The sequence below is a fragment of the Falco rusticolus genome, chromosome 4, assembly GCF_015220075.1.
Source record: "Falco rusticolus isolate bFalRus1 chromosome 4, bFalRus1.pri, whole genome shotgun sequence".
Taxonomy (NCBI): Eukaryota; Metazoa; Chordata; class Aves; order Falconiformes; family Falconidae; genus Falco; species Falco rusticolus.
Window position 1 is genome coordinate 108,393,483 of NC_051190.1, and position 23,001 is coordinate 108,416,483.

The following is a 23,001-nucleotide window of genomic DNA, read 5'->3' on the forward strand; positions in this document are numbered from 1 at the left end:
TGTTCACTGTTCCACTGCTTTTAGCATTATTCATGGCAACGCTTTTCCTTTCTTAGCCTTTTCCCTCCTGAGATTGTTAAAAGGAAATGAAGACGCAGCTTTTTATCAATTTATGCCCAATGGTTTTCCCACAGCCTTTGTATGCAAACTTGGTTCTTGGCTTTCTCTGCTTCCATATTTATCCATGCTTTTTTTTTCCTTTGGAAATCTGATATTGCTAGTGACCCTGCTCTTCCTGTTTCTAGGTGCTGCCTTCTTTGCCAGTAAATCACACTTTGTTCCTTGCTGTGGGTCTAATTCTAGTGTGTACTGCCACGAGATTATGCCATGAGTATAGGCAATAACAAAAGATACCCTGTTTGTAAACCTTAAGTGGCTCCAATGGTTCGAAGCATTTGCAAGGGAACTACAGCTGCAGCAGCGTTCAGGTCAGGCTCAGACACAAATTTTGATCTGCTTTCTTCAGACTCTTTCCTCTTCAACCTGTGGCTCTCTTTCTGGGTTTCATTTAGGTTGGTACACTTAGAGGAGAACTAACACACAGAACAAAAGGGTTTGCCAGGTCAGATCCACCTGCAGGGAGCAGAGTGGGACTTGGGGAGACTGGTGACCCTTTCAGTAGCACTGCTTCATGTGGCGCACCTGCAAATGTACCTTCCCATGATAGCAGTCTGTGCATCTCTTTCACCCAAATCACGGCTCACCTATGTGTGTCCATGCATATGTTCACAACTGCAGCATCCAACACATTTTAAAATATATTATTATTTTTTAAAGGGTGTTTTGGTATAGCATGAAAACAGTCACTTTGGAAATTCCTAGCAGGAATCGTCTGCAGGACAAACTATCTCCGAACAAAAAAGTATTCAGGCACAGTAAGCATTAAGATGTGCCACCCACAGACCTTGCTGGCCCTGCCCAGGCTCCTCTGGAGCCCTGGGACCTCCTGCCATGGGCCCCCAGGGCCCCCAGTTCCTGCCTGAGCAACATAGTAGCTGTCTGCAGCTGCATCACGGCCATGCACCCTTCTGGCCAGCACCCTGATCCACCGGTGGACTTCTGGCTTGATCTGGACCTGCCTTGTCCCTGTGGGCTTGTGATCACTGGGCTATGTCTGTCCCTATCCCCTAACATGGCAGAGGTAATACCTGAAAAAATTAAGTAGGAAGGAAAACACTGTTTATGGGAAAGGAGAAAAATATTTATGTAACTCCTTAAATGTTCCTGAAAATGTGTTTTCTGTTGATGAAGGCCCTACTCTGCACACACTTACATACGTACCTAAAATTAGTCCTGTGTGCAAAGACTATGTGCAGAACCAGAACCAACATAATAAGCTAAATGAATTCAAAAGGGCTACTAGGATGGTAATCAGGCAGTGTTTTAATTAAAAGTTTTTCAATATGCTGTACAACCAGTCTCCTCAATGCTCCTCTCATCTGTGTGCAAATGCAATCATGTGCACAGTAGTGCAGTGCTTTCTACAAGGCTACAGGCAGAATGACTTCCCAGTTGGAGGTCTGGTGCTTAAACTCATAAATAGACTATCGTATTGTAAAGCACTGAGTTTACTAAGGATAGGACTAAGAACTTTCCCCTGGTACTATCCAGGCTCATACTTGAACTGGGAGTCTAGGCTCTGCCACTAGATTGAGCAATCATCCAGTCCCGCAAGCACTTAGCCTTCTGTCTATCATTACCTACTGTTTAATTATTCCTTCCAACTATGAAATATAGTTTCTTCTTGTGAAAATAACTACAGATTAATTTAAGAACTCAGAAAAGACAGGTTGCTTTCTGTACTTCTGCTTATATGCCAGTTTTATTACCATGGTAACTATATAAACCCCAAAAGAACTGAGAAGTCCTAGAACTGAAAAATTAGATTAAAATCGTACAAGAAAGAAAAATGGTGTACCTCGATCAAAGGCCATTTTCACATCTTCAATGTGCTCAGTGAAGCCTGAGACTCTATAGAGGCCCTCGGACTTTAAACCTGAAACAAAAAGTTCTCAGTTAACTTTGCTTCAGTAACTCAACAAATATTCAGGCTTAAAAACAATAAAGCAACAACAACAGATCTAGTAAATGAAGAAAAATATTAATTGTAATGTGAAACTCTGGAGCACTTAAGGCAGGCTCAAGATAATTTAAAATTGGTTTTTAAAGGATTAGAGAATTTTAGAATTTATACTTTATTTTGTTAGGGACATAGTTGATTGTGTTAGAGGAAAACACTGCAAACTGCTAATGGTGGGGCATGTGATATTACCATGATTTATTCATTTTATGTGGGAGATTTTCCATTTGGCTATGATTAATAAAGCTTTAGAGGTCTCCTTTCCTTCTACCAGTTGCTTAATGATAAATAGCAATGCAAGTAAGAAACTGCCTTTCCCTGACAACATTTGTTCCCGGTTTTGCAGTCAGCTTTTACTTATACACAGCTGATAGATGTGATGGATACTCCTCTTCTTCACATCAGTACACGCCTTCTACAGTTCTTAAACCACAAGAGATCTGCTCACTTGCACAACTCTCCCCCCATTGCTCCACACCAACATGAAATGCAGGGCAGCCCAGCAGAGCAGGCAGAGCTAGCCAAGCAGTTACATACATGTTATTTATTTTAATCCCAGAATTATTTACTGTAATCCCAGAACTCCTTATTATGACTATGCACAGTGCTAACTGACTTATAAGATCCTGTACACTTTGTCTTCTTAAGAACAAAATCAGTATCTCACATAGTACTATGGCAGTTAAAGAAAGAAATTTAAAGATGTTGAAAAAACAGAACAGGCAGCAGTTTTTATCTTAATCAATAAATGTACAAGTAAGTGATTAGATCTCAAATGCAATGTAGCTTCCTGCTATATCATCAGGGTAAAGCTCTTCTGTCTTAGTCCAAACTATTCTTTCTATTTGTCCCTGCAATGATGATATAATCCTGGTGGAGCTTCATGGAGCAGTGCAGGGGATTTACTTGTAAATCTTTCATTCATTTCAGTAGATGACGTGTGGCTTTGAAACCCCTATGGCTAGTATCACTGTGTTGCCATGCAGATGACTGGGATGCCATGAATTCAACATTATGAGACTCCTGTGCTGAAGCTATAACTAACAGGGAAATTTGGCTTATTTGGCAGCATGACATACACTTTTGCTACCCAAAGCAAAAATACACGATCATTACTGTGTTGTGTTGGAGTGGATATGGTATTTCTTCAATCTGGCATGCATCTGCGTACCAAAAATGTGTCACAAGCTGGAGTGTTGGCTGTGACATGCTGCCCGAGCTACGGTATTCATCAGTCAGTAGCTGAGCACCATGCAAAACCTTGCGCAGTTTGTGACGTATCACAAAACACAGCCTGTGACCTCACTTGTCTGAGTCACTTCCAGTCACATATGTCCTTTTGCCCATAATGCCCAGAAAGGTTATTAATAAGGGGCTTGATTTAAACTGATTACTCTGAAATTGGAAGTGTCCCTAGGTATGTGAAAAGAAAATAATGAAAAAAGACACATAAACATGAACTTAAAGTTCACTTGAAAGTTCACCCCTTTCAGAAGTGTAACATAATACATGTTTTGACATGTTTTCAGAAAGCATTTCAGGAAATTGCATTATGAAATGCCATGATTTAATTTTACTAGCTAATGCAGAGCAATGTATCACCTACGCTAAAAACCCCCTTCTCTCATCCTGTCTTCAGCATGCATGAGCATACCACCCTGTCCTAGCTTAGCATGTAATTCAAGTCATCGTCATTTAATTTTTCCTGCTGCTTTCCTAAGCACACAAACCTCTTGCTTCGATCTCTCGAATGCATGAATCCACAACCATCGGTCTCTGGGTATTGTGGGCTTTCACTAGCGTGGTGAGATCGCAGCAGTAGACTCGCTTTATCCTCTTGAGGTCTGGTTGGCAGTCGTTGGGCACGTATTTGGAGCATTGCTTATGTACGTTCAACCCACAGTCTGTAAACAAGGTTAGCCAGGTTAATTAATTAATACTAATGCCAACAGGTCTTGTCTAACAATTTATTTCCTTGGGCCACATCAAGCATGTGGCAGAACCTCCCCGTCAGTCACCAAAGCTAGAATAAATAAGCTGGAGATCAGAAAGATGAGCATGGAAATCTGTAAAAATCTTATGGTGGGCAAAGTGGACTCCAGCAAAGCTGTTGAAAAGCTTTAAAAGCTCTGGATGTCCCTTGCACCCCTCTGAGCTGGAGGTGACCACTGGTGCAGACCACTTGGTCAGTTCACTGCTGAACACATAGCTCTGGGTGTTGCATTTGAACACATGGGACTTAGCTTCTGGGTGTTTTAGTTCTGCCTTTTATACAATTAACACAGTAATGACTGTTTTCTGTTGACCAGCTTGTGGCTTAGCACTGCTTATGGGTGAAGGACCTAGGATTCACCTGAGCACTCAAACTGGGACAGTGCTTTGAGCTAGCATGCCTCCCTTCTGCATTCCAGCCGTGTCGCATCTTGGCTCGCTTTGCCACACCAGCAGCCTCCCCATCCCTGTCTGACCACTTCACTGGTGACTAAAGTGTCCCCTGTGTTTAGTCTGTGGGTTGGTTTAGGCATTTAAATGCTGGGAAAGGCATGATGTAAAAAGTTACTCATTTTACAAGTGGTTCTTACTCCAAAGTCAAATCCTACTCTTGGTTGCACGGGTGGGTTTCTGTTAACTTAAACATCACTGCTTGATCTCCACAAATTGAATTTTTCTAATAGATTCAAATATTCAGCCAAATTAATTTATAAGCCTCAGTAAAGCAAACACCACCGTTGTGAGTTACATTATCTCACATAACTTTGATTCTTGTTTTAATGCCTTCCCAGTCATGCCCATCACTGACGGTACCCTTTGGGATAACATAACACATCTAATATCATCACTAGCAAGTTACTTACTGCTTTTTCATGTTGATTCACTGCCTAAGCTATTAAAAATGTAAACATGACTCTATTACTTGCAGCACATCTCAGTATTATTCTCTATAAAATATTAATCAAGCCAAATCATATAATCAGTACAAACACACCTACATATTTAGCGGAATTGGGTGGGTTTCTGTGTGTTTCTTCATACAGTTATTACTGCATAATACATTATTGTTCTGTGAAATCTAAACAAATGTGAGCAGCTGCAGTTAGGATCCTCCCTGTATTGTCTTCAGTGCTGTTCTACAAGCATGTGAAGTTAAATCCAAGTGCATCTGTCTACTTAGAGTTAAATGTTGGTAATTTAATGAGGGAGAGTATTATCTTTCATACTAAATAAATAAGCCTTTTCCTAAGTTTAATATTTTATATATGTGAACAAATACAGCGCTATGCATTAGCAAGGTCAGTTTTTGCACCCTTGAGTTTCAGATCAAATAGTCTGAAAAGCAAACTACTATTCATGTTCCTCTTTTTTAATGTCCTTCTCATATTCTTTGTGTTACCATTATTCATCTACAGGCAGATAAGATGCAGCAGTAATTGAGACTGCACTTATTAAAACTGTACATTTGTGAAAGGTACTTTGATCCTTCAAACTGTGGTCTAAATTTTAATAACCACCACCTCCTCTGCCCATGAAAAGTAGATGTCAGGGCTGGACATGTTCGGTGCCAGTCTGAGGTCAGGAATGCCTGGAGGTCAGCGCAGGGAGAGGTAAGACAGAAGCATATTCAGGTGAGACACTGATGGGATTGAAGGTCCGTAGCAAGGAGTTATGAAACCCCATTTACAATGCAGCAAATACTATTTCACTTGCTGAATACAAAACCTCACGATGTGATGATTATTGCATTTTCCCAAGATGATTATTTTTAACAAAAGAACAAACAAAATAATTAAAGCGCTATTAAAATGCTAATATAGTTACAAAGGCACCAGAAAACTAATCTTTCTAGGAAAATTAAGGTGGTATTTTTTGCTTTCCTTCGAGATGGGCTACTTTAGGCTTAAAGCAATGCATGGTATTTTATAAGAAACAGGTGACAGTCTTTTGGCAGACAAGGGCAATTCTCAGTAATTGGTGGCAAAAAAGATGAGTTATGAAGCCTAGCTGTTGGCTGGCTCTGCCATTTCCAAAGCTTGTTTCTTAAGACATAAAACCATCCAGGGATAACTTAACCACAAAGATTAATTCTTAATGTATACAGCAATGCACACCAAGGTACTACGGAAAGTATGGCACCCTCAGTGACCAAGAGCCGGTAGCTTAATTTCTAAACCAGCTAATGGGGAAAATGACAATGCCCTAACTTGCATGGGAGGATTTCTTGCCTTGTTCTGTAAAGTAATCCCTACCCCAGCTCCTGCAGGGACTGCAGGCTGGGAGTGGGAGAGATGTCAGAGCATTTCAAAAGAATGACAGAAAATGTGGAAGGGCTACCTGAACACCTCACTCCCTGAGCGATGAGACCCCACATGAAGTTGGCGCAGTATTCACACCAGTGCGGACCTCGAAACGTATGGACCTGTAATACAAATGGGGGGAAAAAAAAAAAGAAATGGGGTCATTGGAGGCAGATGGTCTGACAGATGGAACAACTGAAATGGATAAACAACAGAAGACTCAGTAGGAGTAAATCTTTAGCACACAGTGCCCACATCTTTCCAAAGTCTAGATGAAATAAACCATGGGAACAGAAATTTGCTTTGATCTTGAAGTTTATCTTTCAATAGGCTTAACATAACAGAAGGCTGAGCTGTGTATGACACTGAAAACAAATAATTTTTGCTAACTGACATTTTAGCTGTAGCAGAGGGGAGGAAACCAAGTTCACTAGTCAAAGGAAAAAAATATAAAACTAATAATCCAAAGAACTGTAGTCAGTGCTTTTATTTGACGAGTTCAAACAAAACAGGAATGTTTCTGAGATTCAAATGCTCTTCTTCAACAGATCACTTGAAAGTAGGGGAAATGCAGTGACTGAAAAGTCCCTTTGAATGCACCATGTTTTGGTTCCCTGTAACTGTGTGTGGCCACAGATCTGATGCAAGACCCATGTTTTAAGAGCACCACTCAGGTTTGAACACACTATAACTATGGTGTTACATGTGCATTTCTATGCGATGACACTGAACAAAACTCAAGGTGACTGCTGTAAATTTGTATCAGGGATGACTGATTTGTGCAGCCGTTCCAGGCAGCGGTTGGGTAATGATCTGATTTTGCACGCTGGAATCCATTAGTGATAAAAGCAAATGATACCCTTCCTTACTCCAGGAAGTAAACTGAACTCACATAGGGAAAAGATGTCAGTAGGCTTTTTTTCAGTAGACCAAACTTCATTTTGCTACAATCCACCCATGAGTAAATAAGGAGGAATAAAATGACCTGCATGCTAACAGAGCTCATGGTCCCCAGCCAGGTTTTGCACACCACCACTGCTTCCTCTGCTGCTCTTCCAAAGGTTACAGCAGCAGGCCTTTTTAAGGTGTATGTTCTGGTAAAGTAAGCATTTCATTTTCATTGAAAAGATGAATAAATAATGAGGTCTGGGCCTGTATGAATGGACATGGTATGAACTAGTTCTGGCCAGAGACTTAATTGAACTTAACAAAACATAAATCATGCACACTCTGGCTGCTAATGCTTCCTTTTCCTTCTCTCTGCTCATTTACCCGTTGGGCAGATGGCTGAAAGGCCACTTCCAACCCCAGGATGTAGAAAGCTGCTCTTTTCATATAGTAAAAAAAATGGTCATTGCCCTTTTCAGATAAACTTTGTGAAGTTTAAAGCCGAGCATGTGGGTTGCTAATGCTTTCACCCCATTTGTCTGCAGGATCACACCTACACAAGCCTGTACTCGAGTCCATTCCCCAGGAAGATGAAATATTGTGATTTTAATACAGACCTCTCTTTCTGATTTAGCAATAAAAATGTGAGCCTGACCACAAATGACTCCTGACCAACTACTCATAGCCAATACTTGCATAAATAAGCTTAAAGCAATAGTAATTCCTCCTCCTTTTTTATAGTAAAAGGTCAAAACTGGAATGTCTGACTAGTCATATTTATCTTTCAAAATGGTATTTTATCTCTCAGAAAAATGTGTATCTCTGGGAAACAACACTTTGCAATAGAGTTTGAGATAGACAGATTGAAAGATCTTATTTTGCAGGGTGGGTAGCATGAATTTCAGACATGGCTTTTAGTGGGGGCAAATGGCTGTATCTAACATCAGCTGGTGACCAGAGTTCCAGGCTTATGCTCTCTGTGACCTTCAGTAGATACAAAACTACAGCTACAACTAATTATGCCTGCATCTTTACCATTTTTAGACTGATAACCACATAATTAGTAGGTTTTCGCCTGTGTTTAATTGTGGGTGAAAATCATCTGCTGTGGGAAGGTAGCTAATGTGTCTTCTGCTTTGCAGCAGTTTACAAAACTAACCTTGTGGGAAGTGGCTGCAAAAGGTTATTCAGGATTTTTTTAAATGGTGGAATTTCATATTTAAAGCCCATTGCAGTTGCTAGGATATTTGTGGCCTACTTGTTCACTTTACATAAAGCTTATTGCAGTGGATCTTGCTGTGGCCTATTTAGAAAATGATAGCTAATTATTCCTTGATGTCTCCTGTCATTTAATGGGAAAGTCATCAACTCTGACCAAGGACGCCACCTGAGAAGTGCTGACTGTGCACCCGTCCCTTGTCCCCTTCAGCTTGGTGGCCCTCAAAGGTTAACTCTCTTCACTCATTCACTTCCATTTTTCACAGATCTGCATTTTAGCCCAAATGGCAAGTTCCCAGCTGAAATGCACTGTGGAAAGCTAGTCTTGGTGGTTTCTGGTGAAGTGGAAACAGGGAAATACTCGCTATCTCTAACTGGAAAAGGGAGATCTTCCAAAGTTTCTAGATGAAGGTGCAAAACATCTGTTAAGATGCAGTTTTGAACTAAGTCACTTATGGCCTGCCATTAATTTTAAAGAAGTAATGAAGGAAATCTGTTCTTATGAGCACAATGCCCGAATGCAGCCCGAAGCTTGCACATAACACTTTTGAATGGTAATTGGGAGTTTTGCCTCCAAGGTCTTAGGGTTTTGAGATGGGTTTTTAGGTTTTGGCCCATCCTTTGTAACTGCATCATTACAAATGGACTGGACTTAGATTTTATGGAAACGTGATCAAAATCTATTTATTACTGGTCCCTGCCCCATCCTGCAGTCTCAGGTGTTCTCTCTGTGTACACACAGCATAGGCTCAGGCTGCTTGGGCTACAGTTGACACATAATTCCGACTTTAAAAAAGAACTTACAGGAAAATATTTCCTCATATAAGCCAAACCCATGACATTTCAGACTATACACGGCACTTCTCTTGTTTTAGTGTTTCTTCTTCTTTTCACAATGTCTAACCCCTAGCATCTTAGCTTCTTCACTTCTTTTCTTTCCAGATCTTTCAATGAAAAGTTAATTCTTACAATCGTCCTCTCTTCTCTGCTGTACTGTCTCACCCAATACTGCACTGAGTGTCTCTTCTTATTGCCTTTCTGTGCTCTCACCTTTGCCTTTTGGCCTTCTGGAACCCTTGTTTTTAAACAGCAGAACTCCCTCCATGGGTGCTATCTCATTCAGGTTTAGTCTGTGTCTGAGCCGTTTTCACAGAGAGAGAAACTGAGACCGAAGTGAAGCAGTGCCCACACAGTGGCAAAACAATAAAATCCCTTAAGCAATATTGCAGAAACAAACTAAAAAATTGAATTGAAACGCATGTTTTTTTATTTGCATTATATAGTGCTGTTTCTGTGACAATTTTGTTATTTATGTGATTGGGTTTGAAGACTTTTCTATTTGCCTCCAAAGAAAACAAGTTTTTTTCAGACTTTCACCTGAATACATGTAAATTTGTACTCTCCTGCTGAACCTGAGCCGTTTGCAGGGAAGAAAAGCTGACTCTGCTGTTATTTTTATTTAAATACACATAATCTTCATGATGCCTGTTAAAAAATGCCTCCTGCAACCCCTTTGTCTCCCAGAAGCAGTGTTTATCTGCAGTGATTAACACAAAGAGAAATTTATCCCAGAGACTTTCTCCCAGTAGATCTCCTGACCTGTCCATAATCAGCTGCCTTTACTCCCCTAGCCTGCCTGCAAATGGGATTTGCCCGTGCTATAGCAGCAAACAGGCACAATAGTGTGGAAAATGCATATTATTCAACTGTATTCGCTCACTTAAAGCAGCGCAGAGGCCCTCTCATGAATTCCCAGCCTAGAACAAAATGCACGGAGCATCCCTAAACTCCATGCTGCTGCCCTCGGGCTTGAGGTTGACCTCACCGCTAGCTGGGACCCCACTGAAGCTGGCAGGTAAAGCACATCCCAGAGAGCCTGCTGGATCCTAACTGTAACAAGATGCAAGACTTTACAATCCTGTTAGGCTGACGCCCACATAGTTACAGAAATACCTCTGTCTTTCTAAACAGGGCTTCAGAGATTTATTCTCTTTCCTGAATTGTGGTATGTCTGCACTGGCTTATGCAAAGTTGTCCCACCAGATGCCAGCTCCAAACCTAAATCCATGTGACTGCGTTGTGTGCTCAGGATGCACCCAGCTTAACAAATCAGTCTGGATACTAAATCTTTTTTTGTTCATTTGCCTTCAGTGCCCTGAAATTCGGAACTGAGGCTAAATCAGAAAGCACAGATGCAGAGAAGGACATAACCTGGTGCCCTCATGCTCCAAACTCCAATGGTCCCTTTTAACTTTTATGTTAGCTTGGAAAGGATGGAGGGAGAGCCATCCTTGCCCTGAATCTGTGCCTTGAGTCTATTTTTGCCTTTAGTTCATTCTCTCTTCCAGTGGGTAAGATCTTCAGTGTAAGATCTACAAAAATCTCAGCAGCTTCGTGAAATATGTGTCCTTCATTTTTAAGATTCTTCATGGCTAAAGGACAAGAGCTAAAGAGTGCCTGTTTGTTCATGAAGAATTGCCTGTGACAAGATTATGAGGGACACTGTGACCTGTAACCTTTGTCCCTATGAACTCAGACGAATGATATAATACCCATCAATCTTCACCTAAAAAATGGGGAAGACAACTTTCTGAATGTCTGCAAAATAGTGTTTTCCATCAGATAAATCCCATATCATCATAGCCTGAGTGCTGTCAAAAGCCATTAAGAATTTTGCCCCAAGACCCATAAAGCCATTCTTTCTTTTAAATAACTTCTTACCCCTTTAATGTAGTGAATATGGAATATATTAAAGTTATAGACTTGAATTTAGCCATCTTTCAAATCTAAATATTCTACTCTAAGCATTCTATCCATGGTTTTTTACAACAACTAGACATGTTCTAATATATTCCTTTGGAAAATTAACTGTATTTGCATAGTGAACATACTTCTTTGTTAAGTAAATTTAACACTTCTGACTGGCCTTTCTGGACATTTTTTTTAAAATGTTTCTTCCCTAAGTATTTATTGCCTTTATTAGGATAAAACAATAATTTTTTGCTGTCATGTGTTTGAATACATATATATTTTAATCATGTGATTTTCCAGTTAAACTATGACTCTTTTGAAACAGAAAAGAACAGAGACTGTACAACAGCTAGATTGTGCAAACGCAAAGTTAACTGGGCACATGTCCAATTATAAATCAAAGCCAAAACAAGGGGAATTTTGAGGAGGAAAGAATGCACGGGTCAAAGTGGAAAAAAGTCTCAGTCATGAGAAAATATTTTCTAGTTAAACTAAAATAGTTTTCATATTAAAATGATAATGAGGGCAAAACCCAGAAAGAATGAAAGCTGTTTTAATCAAGCAAAAACCCACAAGAGTATTTTCCCTATTTCCTTCAGTGCCGATCAGTGAGATAAATATTGACTTTTCTGTAGACTGGGTCAAGGAGGGGGAATAAGAAAAGAGGTGCTATTATTTGCCTTGCTCACTAATATTAAATTATTGATTTACGAACTACAGTAGAGGTACTGCAGAGGAGAGCAATGTTTGCATGGCAGAATATGTAGAAAAATAAGAAATGAAGCTTTTTTGCTAAACCAGGAAATCAGTGAAATAATTTTAATCAGTGCTTCTCCTTTTTTGACAGGCCTGAGTTACAGAACACTCTCCTTCTGCTAACGAGCTGAACTATTCTGACAGTGACCCAGATCAGCATCCTCAAGGAGCATTAAGTAAACTGAGGTTTCAAAGCTGAGATGCATTCCTTTCTTGTCTTGTTACTGCCTCTTCTTCTCTCTGTATCCATTCCGATAAGCATCAAACCGCAATTTGACAGCATTAGATACAGTAACTGGCTGGCATACTCCAAAACCAGCACAGTCCTTTTGGCAAAACATTTTAGTACAAGCTGCCTGGAAGGTCCCTTTCCAAAGCTCCAAAGCTGAGTCACTTCCCTGCTGCAGCATGCCAGACACAGCACTTGGAGAAAAAATCCCTAAAAATCTGATTTTATATATGTAAGGCAGCAAAAAGATGATCCATTTAAACATCCCTGTGTTTGTCCAGCTATTTGGTTTAGTATGACAAGCAAACCTAAGCTTAGATCCTATAGTTCAGTGGGGCTCTGAGAGCATTTCCTTAGCATATGGTGGTGGAACAAAAGCTAGGGGACAATACCACCACTGTGGTCTGCTTTATTGTTAGGGAGTATTCAAGCTCCCTCAACTTCATCTGAAACAGAAATGGACCAAAATTTTTGCTGGTAAAATGCTACTGGCTTCTTTTGAAAAGAGGCCTTTTTTTCATTTAAAAACGGATACACTTTAGACAATCAACATGAAGTACTTTGAATAAAAAAGAAAAATTAATCTGTGCCAAAAGAGCTAAAATGCTAGTCAAGTAGTGTAGTGAGTAGCAAAACTGTTATTTGGATTAAGTGCCTATATAAAACCACATTAAGAATGCAGTCAAGGGAACTTAAAGTAGAAAAATACTTTTTTCAACACTTTTCTCGAAGTATCGGTGGGTGTGTGAAAACCCCAGCACATCAAAAAATAAAATGTGAGGCATCTAAACAGAACTTTTTAGCTGAAAATAATAGGAAGATGTGCTTACCTTAAAATTGTGTGCTTTTTCATAGTTGAAGTGGTTGTCATTTTGAGTTAAGGCTGCTCTTCTGACCAAGGAGGTGATCTGTGAATAGGCAAAGAGTTTCAGAGGTTGCCACAAAAGTGCCCCCTTGACTCCCACCTTCACCCCCAGGGCCACGGCCAGGAGCTCTTGGCGCTTCCTTCCTCGCTTCGACTTGTGAACAACAGCACAGTTTTTGTCATTTTCCAGCCACAGATCCTCCGAGAACATAGCGCTGGGATCCCAAATCTTTTCCCTGTCTTCCTCGGCACCCGGGAGCCTGACTGCAGTCAGTACAGTACAGTTTGTCCAACTGCTTCTGATGTTAGACAGCAGATTTGAAGCAGCTGCAGCCCATTCTGCTGAGACCTCTGGCATGTGACTTGAATGGGCCGTCTTGTGGGACGGAAGGAGCTTCTGCATCTGAATAAGTAACGGCCTGTGCCGTGTGATTTCTTAAGGCAGATGTGTGTCTTGAACAATAGCCCGAATTCATGCACTGAGCAACCCCCCCCACCACCCCCACCCTCCCTGAGCGGTGGTCTCCAGCTAGGTGCTGCCGAAATGCCGGCCGGCCGGCGAGGGAACAGTGTTACAGCTTCATGCCCAAAGGCATTTCCAGGAACAGATTGCTTCAACTCCGCAGTGTGTTAAAAATGAACAAACAAACAAAAAGCCCCAGGAAAGCCCACACAACTGAATCTGATGCTGCATCCAATTATACTCAGACTCAGAGACTTATCAGCCAGCAGCCTGCATGCCAGCAGATTAAGCCCTTAAACCCATGATGATTGTTTAATCTTACAGGGCTAAATATCTCCCCACTGACCACCCCCTACTCCCACCCCCCACCCCACCCCACCCCCTACCCTGATATCCTGTACAAGGGGAAAAATCCAGCCGCACTCCAAGCATTAATAGCACTTTTATGCCATCTATTAAACTAGAGCATTTTGTCAGTGTGCACGTGGTAGCATGGAACTAGCTCACTGTCGGGGGAAGTCGAAAGCCCAGCTAGGATGATGCAGGCTAGGAAGCCCCCCGAGCCCTGTGCCGCGCTCGAGTGAAGGCAGCAGGGGAGCTTCACACAGATGTAGGATGCCCATGCGCACAGCCCTGATTGCAGAACACGGTCTGCATGGTAGCATCAGCAGTCGTCTCTGCTCCGCTTACATGCCTCTATAGATTTAGGGGGAGGGGGGGAAGGGGCAGAAATTGATTTCTAAATAGAGCCCAGGGACAGGATGGATCTGCACCCTGACCAGTCTGTGCTACAGCTTGCAGTGCTACTTTGAGGACCTTGATTCACTTCTTCACAGGCCGGTAGTTCCCTGTCCCAGGCCACAGAAGATGTGTGACACTGAGCATCCCCTGGGAAGCACATTCAGCGCCCCCTTCCCACTGGCTTCCCTCCCTCCAGCTCCCCATTCCTGCTTCCTTAGTGAGTATGCCCATTCTCCACCCATAAGAAGAGGACAGGAGTTACCTGCTGAGCATGGCACTGTGAGATTTAATTCTCTAAGGTGTGGCTAATGCAACAGAGCAAACTGGGGGGCCATCAGCAATACTAGCAAAACTGCCTCTTTGAACTAGAGACACTAGAGACCACATCAGCCTTTTATAGTCTGCCTCTCTTCAACTTACCCAGAAAATTGGTGAAATTAAAGTATTTAATTCACTTATGCTAACTTGTGAAGTTGAACTTGCCTCTGTTTTTTTCAGTCTGCTTTTACGTCAGGCTGAAAAGTCAAAAAGGTTCATCTAATTCACTTGCTAAAACCCCCACCATATAGACTGCCTGCTCTTAGTAATAGCGATGCTCTCCTGATTTGAAAGCCCATGGGGACAGATGGTCAGCCATCAGTAACATCAGGCCATGCAATTTCAGATAGTGCCCTACTTAGGGTTTTCAAGAAGCTGTGCAACCTTCAAAATCAGCTTCTCAGTTATAAAATGATGCACTTACTTCTATGTATAGCATACCTAAATTTTTTCTTTTCCAGGTAACTCACAGCATCTCTTTATCCATGCTCCCACACTCAAAGCTTCTGCTCCCTGGTAGGGAAGACTTCCACACAACCCCATTGCTCCTCGAGCAGTTGCTGCCTGCCTGGCCTTTCCCCAGGGCTTGGCACTGTTACCTGACCGCTGTGACAACTGGCTGTAATGTATGTATGAACATTGCTCTGCCTGGAGGAAATCCCTGCTGCTTTTCCATATGTCCTCCCACTACTGAGTCCCAATTTCTGCTAGCTCAGGACCTTTATCTGCTTTCCAGCAGATAAAGACAAACTACAGTTCCCCAGCTCGCTCTTAATGTATTTCAAGAGATGAGGAGTACATGCCACTTCTGACCCCAGCAGTGGCAATGGCTTCAGTTTGGGGCCATCAGGAAGGAAACTCTGGAGCAGCTTGAAGTTCTTACCACACTCCAGTTTCTTTCCTCAGTACCATTTTAAATGTATTTACATTTATCTGGAACAAAACCACCAAACTAGGTCTAAGTCATTAGACACCTCTGAAGCTACAGCATCTAAATCCCCCTATATACATAAGCTACTTTCTCTTTGACTTCCAGCCTAACAGATCCAAAGTCAGAGAGAGGTCAGTTTCCTAATAATGCTCTAATATTTGTATTTGTCACTAGACTGATAAAAATCCCATTATATAACCAATATTTTTTTACATAACATGGCAGATTTGATACTCAAGCTACAGGCTTATGATGATACATCTTGGAATTTCTATTTATTAAGCTATTTTTGGAATATCAGAGTGTCATCCTGGGATCAGACATACAGTACTGTATTTGATGGAAACTCTGAGTGTTTGCACAGAAGCACTGAGCTTAATAGACTTGGAGGAGGACAACTCAGCCAGACCAGTTCATATGACTAAGACAGATCAGTACTTACTGTTTATCATATATGAAATTTTATTTATCCCCTAGGTTGCTTTTTTCTGCCTTGCTTGGGCCCTGTTTAGACAGTTGTTTAATGGGATCCCTTGCAAACACAGGATGTGTACAGAAGGCAACAGTGAGTGCATCCTTAAGAATCTTAATCATACAAAGCCCTACCAGGTTTGGTGTCTAAACGGTGCTGTAAAACAGATGAGCTGGACCACGTATATAACCCTTTCTCTCTCTAAATATAATGCAAACAGCAGCCGTAATAAATTCTCAGCAGCAACTAGTTCCAACACACTGATACCATAGGTCAATCCCAGTGCTCTTCTCTTTTACTTAATACAAAATTTACTGCATGTGGTATCAACACATTCAAAGAGCGTCTCTTGATCAAGTTAGCAAGTTAGCCTGCAGCTAAGGAGGAGAACGCTGGTGGTTAAAAGTATTATTGCTAGTTGTCACCAAACATCTAAGCTAGTGAAGGCTGAAAGACAAATACAGGTTGTCTGCATTTTCAGACCAAAGGATTTCTGCATAACATGTGATTCTAGTTCACTAGTCTTTCTGTAAAACACATGTGCTGTATATCAAACTGGGCATTCACAGCAAAATAAATGTAACTGAACAGGATAACAAATTTAAAAGTAGGGGGGGAAGAGAGGGTGACTCAGCTGTTGCACAATTTCCAGCATGCCTTTGCAAAGTGCGCTGAACCACACCATTGTCTCTCCCCTCAAAGACTGGCGTCTTGTTTGCTAACAAAGGCCTCAGGGCTAGGAAAGAACAAATTGTAGTATGAAAAGCTTTTGGTTTTGTACATGTGGCATGATTTCTGCTGTAGTCGTGTGGGCAGTGTTGAGTACTCACTGGATGCAAGCAGCAGGGGAACTTCACAGCGTGCCGCCCAGCTCCCCCATGCCAGCTCCAGTGTGGCAGGAGGGGACACTGCAGGAGTGATGGCTCTTGCCCTCCTGCCACCACCGTGCCCACCCCTGGCTGGCAGGGAGAGGGTACTGAGTGGCAGGCCTTTGGCTCCCGCTTTACCTGCTGACGGGCACTGCTACAGCAAGTGGAGGAGCCGCATGGGCACGTCTCCTTGGACGACACCACAAGTGAAAGGGAGATTGCTCCGTGATGAGGAATTGTGACAAATCCATGAGTGATCTTTAACTAAATATACTGAACTCTGCACATAGATACAGTCATAGGTCAAAGAGAGTCCTGTTTCCTCGCAGGCACGGCATACTCGGTAACATCAGACAGATTATGTTTATTCAATTGCAAACACGCCGTGGAGATGACACATGGTGCCGGAATCTTGCATCTATTGGTTTTTTTCTGGTTTTCTCCCACAGCGCTCTTCCCACGATGTGCTCAGGAGACAATGCCAAAGAAGCCAGCTCTTAGCAAAACACAGGGCATGGAGGGGAAGTGGTGGCAGAGGCTAGTCAGCCAACGGTCTGCCATACCACAGTGCTGCCAGCCTGTGCCTCCCACTGCCATGCCACCAGCAGCTGCCATTAAAAGGCTTCAGTGCTGCTGAAACAGTGGGAGGAAACAAGCTCCAAGCAGAAAACGTAGAACATGAAACAGAGCATGATGCCTGCAGAGTGGCACTTGCCAACCCAATCTTGCAAACCCCACTTTCCTAAGAAACTCTCCCTCTGGCAGGAAGTTTCTTTGACATCAATTAGGTGAACGGACACTGCAGAGGTGAGCTTGGCCAGAAAACTCCACAACAAAAAGCTTGGTGTTAGAAGGAAAGGAGTCAGACCACACAGAAACCGAGCTGCTGCTGCTCTCTGGTTTGCTTTTTGGGGGAACCCAATCTACTTGCTCCCGAAGAATCAAAAATAAACAAAAATACTTGTAGACCTCCTCTGATTAACAGCACTCCAGCTGCAATCGCTGAGAGTCTCCCCCAAACACAGGTCTGTCTGGACTTCTCAAGGGCGCTGCCTTGCCCTCTGAAAAACCAACGTATTCATAATAAAAAGTCTCTCATTTCCAGCACAAAACTTCCTTTCAGGTGAGCTGGAGCCCAGTAACCTGGACATTGTCATTAAAAAAAAAAAAAAAAAAGCAATGAGGTTTTTTTAAAGGATTCAGATATACCTATAGTTTTGCTTTTTACTCCTTAAGAGTTTCAGCTTTCTTGTTTTTAATAACCATCAGTTCCTCTGCAAATCATGAGCCTGAGGAGCTGTTAACAATAGGCATAAGTGTTTATGGCAGGAGATTACCTACACTGGGCTCCTATTCTGGAGAGCGTGGGTGCACTTCCATCACTGCCAACCACACCTCTCTTCTAAGGATAACCCATTTCAGGGCAAAAGGAACCACTCATTTAGGACTCCTCCTGCAATAAAGGCTCTGAAGTTAAAGTTTTTAAAATTTTAATCTTCAGAACTCTCCTAAGTTAGTGTGATTGCCTGTTTATTAGCATCGCAGTGACCCGTTGTCATTTTAGATGCACTGACACAGTATTTGGTCCCCTCCCCCACAGATAAAAGACATAATTTACCAACAGCAAATGGAAATACAATCCCCCTTAAACTTCAGATCCCCTTTCTAAATCCTTCTCAAAGAGATTTTTCTGTATGCATCATGATTATTTTTCTCAAAACAATGTAGTGAACCAAACAATACAACAGCCAAAGGTGAAATGCTGTAGAATCAGGAAGTCACAAGAGAGACTATTATGAAAATAATAGTTGTTGTAAGCCTCTTATAGAGTATTAATATAATAAACTAGTGTCTATTTTGGAACAACAACTGGAGGTTACATTAAGTGGTATGCAATTACATAGCCATCTCCAATTAAAAAATAAAAAAACCTTTTATACTGTCAGGCAATTGTATCAATGCATTAGGCTATCTATTTCACATCAACCATTCTATTTAATATGTCTGAAATAGTATTTTGATTTCTTATTTTTGTAAACCATAATAAATATGCATTGTGTTACAAATACCATGCCAGTATCAAGGAAGAAAGAGTCCAGAAATAAGGAAAGAATCTAGGTATAGTATGAACTAATTCAGCGATTCCCTCAAATAACCCTGTAGAGATTAACACGGTACCAGCAGGTCTAGCCTACTTACTGCCTCAACTTCCTTTCCTCCCACTCTCTCCTTTATCCTTCCCAATCCATCTCCATACTTGTCAAGGTTATTAATGATGTTTTCCTGGCCAAGTTTGTGATCCTCTCCTCTGTGCCTAATACTCATGACCCAAACGTTAGCAGAGGGATGAAAGAGTGGGGACATGAGGGCTAAGTGGGGCAGATGAGAGCAGAGCCAGACACTGCTGCCATTTCTGCTGCCATGAAGGAAGAAGAGCACCAGGTCCCCTGTGGTGGGGCGGTCAGGAGCCACTTCATCTTCAAGATAGGGCTTTCTTAGGGAAACTGCACTGAATTTATTTATGAATTACTTCTTTTTCTCTGTGTGGATGCAACACGTGATTAACTGAATTTGACTGTTTGACTGACTACAGTGTGTGTGAATGAATATTGTTATCACAGCTATCAATTAAGGCACATCTATGACAACAACTGATCTGTAGGCAAACAAAAATTCAGACATAATATTAATCCTGATATCTGTAAAAAATTTGCAATGATCCCATTATTCTGTCAATTATATTGTTTGTGTTGACAACAAAACTAACAGACTATTTTTCCAACAAATGGACATTTAAGGATAGAATGAATGGTTGGACGGATGGACAGACAGACGGACAGCAGGTGTCTAACCTAAAACAGTAAACTGATGTCTCTTTGTAGCCAAAGGAGAAAACCAGAAAACTTCCAGACAGTGATTCATCCTTTTCTAAGACAGATCAAGTTTAAAATGGGTGAGATTGAATTGCCTTCTTGCAGTTCATTTATGGATCATATAAGGAAGTTAGATGATTCAGGTAGAAACAGATTGCTTACTTTAAGATATTAAAAATTAGTTAAGATTACTATCTCCCTGAACTCTTTTCTATTTCTATTTTTCTACTATCTATTCGATTTTAGAATAAATGAAGTAAGGAATCAGCCTCAACCATACCTATCAGTAATCATTTAATAATAAGTGTACTTTGTTTTGGTTGTCAATACTTCCCATACTTTAGACCTGGCTAAGACTCATGCTCTGGAAACACGGAATACCCAGTTTACTGTATCATTTGTTATACAGCTGCATGTAACCTTTATAGGTTTCTCTGGGCTCACTGGATGAACTTTTTCAAGAAGTATAACTATGGAGGAATTAGTCTGTAATTAATACAAATTTCTGATGCTAACTATATAGGTTGCCAGTATGTTGACATTTCACCCACAGAGGAAATAGCCTAGCAACATAATGAACTTAATATGATATACAATGGCCTCTCCAAATTAAGAGGGAAGTGACTCATGCTGTCTGTAATATATGGGACTATTAGTCAAGAGACAGAGATTTTAAAAAATATCCTAAATATTAAAGTTTTTATCCAGACCCCCAGCAGATGCCACCTCAGCACCACGAGAGCTATACAAGTACATGACCTGTTCATCTTTCTACATTTTCACTATGAAGCTCTTGCTTTCTGAAGAAACAGCACTTTGTTTAGGAAGGCCAGCTTGCCATTGATTAAAACCATCATTGCCTTGCAAGGAGACTGCAGAGCTTGAACTAGAGCCAAACCTGCTGAGCCACCACAACGAAGTGGAGAAGTTAACATGCTTACTTCCCCAGCTGGGGAAAGAGAAGAAGGCAAGAATGTCCCTTCTGAGAAAGGAGAAGCCTGGGGTTGAGGCGCAGGGTCCTTGAAAGGATGGGAAAGGGGCTAGAGGCACCTAGAGTGCAGCAGTCCTGCCCTTGGGGCCTTTCGCCTTGCTAGTGTGGGGTTGGCATTAACCATAACTGCTTGTGCATTGAAGGAGCTGGTTGATTGCCATGCTCAATCACAGGGTTAAACTGAGGACCATGTTTAGTGAGACTGCATTAAGTCTGTTTAATCAAATGAATGAGCTTGATAATAAATCCCAGTGTTACACAGCTACTATGTTGTATAGCTGGTGGGCATAAGGCCTGGATGTTTGACGTATGCCTCATTACACACCCAAATGCATACATAGCACTGTACCCAAACACTTCCTCACTTTGGGGATAATTCTTATTTCTCTGTCTCAGATGCTACTACACCCTACAGCCATGTGTTATCTCAAAGCAGCACAGTAACTGGCCGTCTGCTCTCAACACAGTAAAACTTAACACAACAAAAATAAATGCAATACAAAAAAATAAACCACAGAAAGTTCTTCTGTTTCTCACTTTTGAGTTCTGATACTATATGCTGGTGGGAGTAAAAGTTTCTCAGAGTGAGACCAACTCAGCATTGCAACATATGCTCTAGGCTGAATCTTAGGGACCACAGTCAGAGATTCTGTTCATATAGAGAAGCAAAAATCCACCCCTCCTGGGATTATGACAAAACGTGGAGGAAAACAGGCTTCAGGAAAGTTTCCCAGAAACCACAGAGTCAGACAGCAACGGCATTTGTGTTTGGAGCCACTAACCTCTCAGCCGAGCCAGCTGATCTCTGGAGGGGCTGTAAAGCAACACCAGAGAGCTGCCAGAATGTAAAGTATGCTGTGGCAGTCTCGGGAACCAACAGCAGCGCCCTAAGTTTTGCCCCAGCTCAAGCCAGTTTAAAACAAGAGACTTTAATGTGGGTTAAAGAAGTAATTTCTGGAAGTGGAAGAGAACAAATAATTTGTGAACCAGTGACTCCTGAACCAGTAGTCATCTTGCCTAAAAGGTAATTTATAAAATTGTTCCTGGACAGTAACAGTTCAGGAGTGGATTCTCAATGGTGTAATGCTCTGTTCATTTAGCATGGAGATGGGGAGATAAGCAATTTGCAAGAAGGACTGTGCCAATATCAGTATCAAGCAGCAAACAGGATTTTTCTCTAGTTTTGGCAGTTTCTGGGTGTTGAGAACGAACTCTTTGAAGTTTCAGTCTCAAACTTACAAACAGCATGACTGAGTTACACTGCTGCTCAGCAGTCACAACATCTTCAGGTAAACTACACAATACAAGGACCTAGAAATGCAATCATGTGTTTTCCATCATTAGTAATATCTCTGTCCCCTTTTACTGCAGCATCTTGTGACTTCTTCCTGTAAAAACATATAAACTAGGTAGACAATCTAAGGTGAAAGGAGTTATTCATACCATTTAGGACAGGAAGTACCAATTAGCAAATAAGAATACAACAAGTTTTCAAGTTGAAAGAATACTTTTTAACAAGCCTAAGCCATTGCACTTCACCAAAAAAAAGGAGAAATGCAAGTTTTAGAAAGATGCTGTACTTTATGACTGTGAATTTCTATTTCAGAATCCCTAAAGAATTGCATGGGAAAAAAAAAAAGAAAAGAGGGCAATAAGGAACCATTTTCCATGTGCGTAAGTGGAGCTGTGGCATGGCAGGGATCACTGGTTTTGGTACTGGGCCAGCCATGGCTGTCTTACAGCTCGTCTGGGCTCAGCTGTACATCCATGAATAGCTCTGTGTCCCAGGATGTGTTCCCCTATGTTTACAGTGTTTACAGCTTACCCATTTGTGAAATATGTGCTTCTGTCCCATTAAGCTTCAAGGAATGTCACCCTGTTCATGAAAGACAGGGTCAAATCCTGGACTGTCATCCCAAAAGAAGTGGTAAGGCTGTGTGACCCCTGGTATACCTCTGACTAATGGCTTCAAAATGCATGTTTGCTTAGAAACAGAGCAGGAATTCATGCAGACAAAAGTGATGTGGGGTTAAAAAGACAGGAGGTTCTGTGATCACTTACCTATTTCATTATAAGCATGAACTTTACCCCATGTATTATGTTCCCCCTTAGCATATAAGAAGGTTTCCTATAGCTTAAACCTCTATCAGCTTCTCCTGTGTGGACCCAGCACACAAGAAAGAATAGTTGGGACAGGACTAGCATGACTTGCTGAAAGGTAGAAAGCCACCCGAAGGAATGGGCTATTTAACCCTGTGCAGTAG

General features: G+C 41.6%; 1 protein-coding gene across 3 annotated transcripts in view; it reads right to left on the minus strand.

The window, feature by feature from the left end:
* The window catches only part of CHN2 (chimerin 2), a 163,333-nt gene that overhangs the window by 12,563 nt on the left and 127,769 nt on the right, over positions 1–23,001 (minus strand). For all 3 annotated transcript variants that reach the window (XM_037384163.1, XM_037384164.1, XM_037384162.1), the window contains 4 exons: positions 13,045–13,122; positions 6,410–6,494; positions 3,811–3,984; positions 1,919–1,996 (listed from right to left, as the gene is read on the minus strand). In XM_037384163.1, coding sequence (XP_037240060.1) covers positions 1,919–1,996; positions 3,811–3,984; positions 6,410–6,494; positions 13,045–13,122 — 415 coding nt within the window. The remainder of the gene's footprint in view (positions 1–1,918; positions 1,997–3,810; positions 3,985–6,409; positions 6,495–13,044; positions 13,123–23,001) is intronic.